This window comes from Podarcis filfolensis (genome assembly GCF_964270895.1).
Source record: "Podarcis filfolensis genome assembly, chromosome: 13".
NCBI lineage: Eukaryota > Metazoa > Chordata > Lepidosauria > Squamata > Lacertidae > Podarcis > Podarcis filfolensis.
Genome location: NC_139615.1, coordinates 1,150,596 through 1,153,630, shown reverse-complemented (window position 1 = coordinate 1,153,630; position 3,035 = coordinate 1,150,596). Strand labels below are relative to the sequence as shown.

At 59.4% G+C, this 3,035-nt stretch overlaps 1 protein-coding gene across 10 annotated transcripts in view; it reads right to left on the bottom strand.

Annotated features, from left to right (window-relative positions):
- Nucleotides 1–2,550, bottom strand: part of MINK1 (misshapen like kinase 1) — a 54,789-nt gene extending 52,239 nt beyond the window's left edge. For all 10 annotated transcript variants that reach the window (XM_083580771.1, XM_083580773.1, XM_083580775.1 and 7 more), the window contains exon 1: nt 2,330–2,550. In XM_083580771.1, coding sequence (XP_083436897.1) covers nt 2,330–2,386 — 57 coding nt within the window. In that variant the 5' untranslated portion in view covers nt 2,387–2,550. The remainder of the gene's footprint in view (nt 1–2,329) is intronic.
- Nucleotides 2,551–3,035: the final 485 nt, after the last annotated feature.

Below are 3,035 nucleotides of genomic sequence, written 5' to 3'. Positions count from 1 at the left end.
CCTGGGATGGAGCCTGACAAGGAGGCACACAAGGTGTATGTATGTTATCTCAGGAGAGATAAAACAAAGTCCTTCTTCACGCAGCGCATAGTTAAACTGTGGAACTCCCTCCTGCAGGAGGAAGAAGGGATGGCTACCAACTTGGATGGCTTTAAAAGAGGACCGGGCAAATTCATGGAGGAGGAGCGAGCCGCTGATGGCTACTAGCCATGCCAGCTGTTCTCTGCCTCCACTGTCAGAGACAGAGTGCGCCTCTCTGAATACGACTTGTTGGGAATCACAAGTGGGGAGGGCGCTGCCGTTGTGCTGAGATTTTGCTTGTGGCCACTGTGAGAACAGGATGTTGGAATAGACGGTGTTTGATCCAGCAGGGATATTCTTATGTTTCCACAGTGGGAAAAACATGGGATCAGCTGAGGCGAGGGAGGGCCGTGCTCCCCGTCTGTCAGGACACGGCTTGTGCAACCTCCCTGAGGTGATGATTCCAGATACTGAGAGGCTCCCTCCCTGAATGAAAGGGAAAGGCAGGCTGCATTCCAAAGGGCTCCCTCGGCTCCCGATTCTGCTGACAGCGCACAGATGAAAGCAGCCCATCCTGCTACAGAAATGACGCATGCGTGCGAGCCTGCGAGGAAAACAACTTGGGAGGAGGCAACAGGTGAAAAACTCCACCTCGTAAACCCCACAGTGGCAAATCTCGCCACAACAATCCAGCCCTGCACATCACCAACCATGACTCACCAAGTTCCCTTTTAACTGCAAGAAGGGAGCCACAAGCACACTCACGCACGCAAAGGAAAAAGCCCACTGCTACACTCGGCAAGAGGGCAAGCAGGCCTCAGACAGGCACCCCCCCCAGGTGCCACCTGCAAAGGGGGGCATTTTAGGCAAACCCATCAGCTGCAGCAGGCGCAGCATGAAGGTTAAAAGGAAAGGAGGAAAGGAAAGTTACTTCTCCCATCGCTGTATCCCCAGAGCCACCTTGCAAGAAACGACAGTAAAATCTTCCTCTTTAAAAGGGTCATTTGGCAAAGCATTACAAAGAGCCTGCTGATCAGGTTATTGGTATTTATAAGCAGTTATGCCTGGTACTAAATGGGGCTTCGTAAGCAAGAGGCAGGTAGGTCCCTGCAGCAAGGAGCTTCCAATATCAATCATTTTCACTGCTGTGGGAGGCAACAGAGGAAGGAAAGGGAGAGGTGATCCCAGTCTCTCCTGTCCCCTCCAGTTTCTGAGCAAGGAACCCACAGAGAAAAGCATGAAGACCCCAACTGAGCTGTGGGGACCCCAAGGGCTCCGGAACACCAAAAGGCACACTTTTAAAAGAGGGCCTGAAATACAGCAAGGCAACAATTATCCAGAAACTCTCAGGACTCTTCCTGGTAACAGTGACACTGAATAACCAGGGCGATACTCTACCGGGGTAAAGCGAATTCAGCAAATTCAGGTGGCAAGAGTTATTACAGATGATGAATATTCATAGAGCAAGTTAGGTGGCGCAGGCTAGCTAACAACCACGGAACCAGCCCAGTCGAAGGTGGGGAGCTGCCTGCCAGTTTAAGGGTTAAACAAGCCTTTTAAAAACCAGCAGGAAGGAGATTGCAGGGCCCAGAAAGAAGGCTTTATAAACACAGAACCTTGAAAGGAAACGGTGGGGGGGGGGAGGTGGAGGGGGGGAGATCTGCCCATCCATTAGCACAATCCGGCTTTTTAAAGCACACCCTTGTGCCCCCCCCCGCCCTAAAATATGTGCGTGTTCCGATTGGGAGACAGAAAGCAACACAGGCAGGGAGAAGGCGGGTGTCTCTCTCCACCCCCTGCTTGGCTCACCCCACCATCCCTTTGCTGGGGGGCTGGCTCTCCCTAATCTCCCCCCCACGCCAAGCAGCTGATTTAGAGAGGGCAACCCCCACCCACAAAACACGACTGCAGCAACCAGGAGGGAAGAAGGAGGGCTGCGTCGTGGGGGCGGGGGGGGCGGCAGAAGGAGAGAGGAGGAAGAGGCGAGCCCGCCCGTCCCCTCCCCCCCCCCCGGTGCTGCAGGTTGCCAGAGGGGGGGGGATGACACGGCACGGCTCGCCCCTGCAGCAGAGGCGCGGGGGGGGGGGCGGGCGGGAGGCTCCTCGCCGACGCCTTCCGACCCAGGGGCACCTTCCTGGCGCCCCCCCGACCCCCAGACTCCACCGGGGGGGCGTCACAGCTGCAGCCCCCTCCTCACCCCTCCCAGCCCCACGGAAGAAATTTTTTTTTGGGGGGGGTTAGTCTGTGTCATTCCTGTTCCCTCCCCTCCCCTGACCTTTGACCCCCCTCCCTGCCCCCCCCCGCTCACCCTGAGGGCGGAGAGGTCGATGTCGTCGAGGCTGCGGGCGGGGGCCGGGTCGGCCATGGCGGGCGGCGGCTGCTCGTCCCCCCCCCTCAGTGCTGCTGCTGCCGCGGCCCCATCTTCTTCCTCCTCTTCTTCTTCCTCTTCCTCCCTGGCCGCCTCGCTCTTCTTCCCCCTCACAGAGCGAGCGACGGACGGACTGACAGGCGCCAGGAGGGAAAAGCAGCGCCGCACTGCGCAGGCGCCGGGGGCCGAGTGGGCGGAGGCTCTCCCGCTCCGCGCAGGCGCGGCGGCGGGGAGAGGCGGCTCCCGCGCAGGCGCCTGGAGGGCCCGGAAGAGGCGGGGAGCGGCGGAAGTCACGACGCGGAGAGGCCCCGGGCGGCGCAGGCGCGGAGGGGGTTCCGCCCCGCCCTCCCGAGCGTGCGCGGAAGGCGAAGGGTGGCGGAAGGGACGTGCAAGCGCGCACGGGAGGCGGGGACTGGCACGTAGTCGAATAGTGTAGTGCATGCTCGAGGGAAGTGTGGCGGAAGTCGGAGGGGCGACGCTAGTGCTCCGAGGCGCATGCTCCGTGGAGCGGCGCGGGGAGCCGCCTTTTCCCGCCTTTTTCGTGAGGTGAAAAAGCCCCACAGATTCGTCGTGTGAAGAAACTCAAGGGCCAAAAGCACCTCACGCGCCCGGACATTGTCCCTGTCGAGATCTCCATTTCCACAGA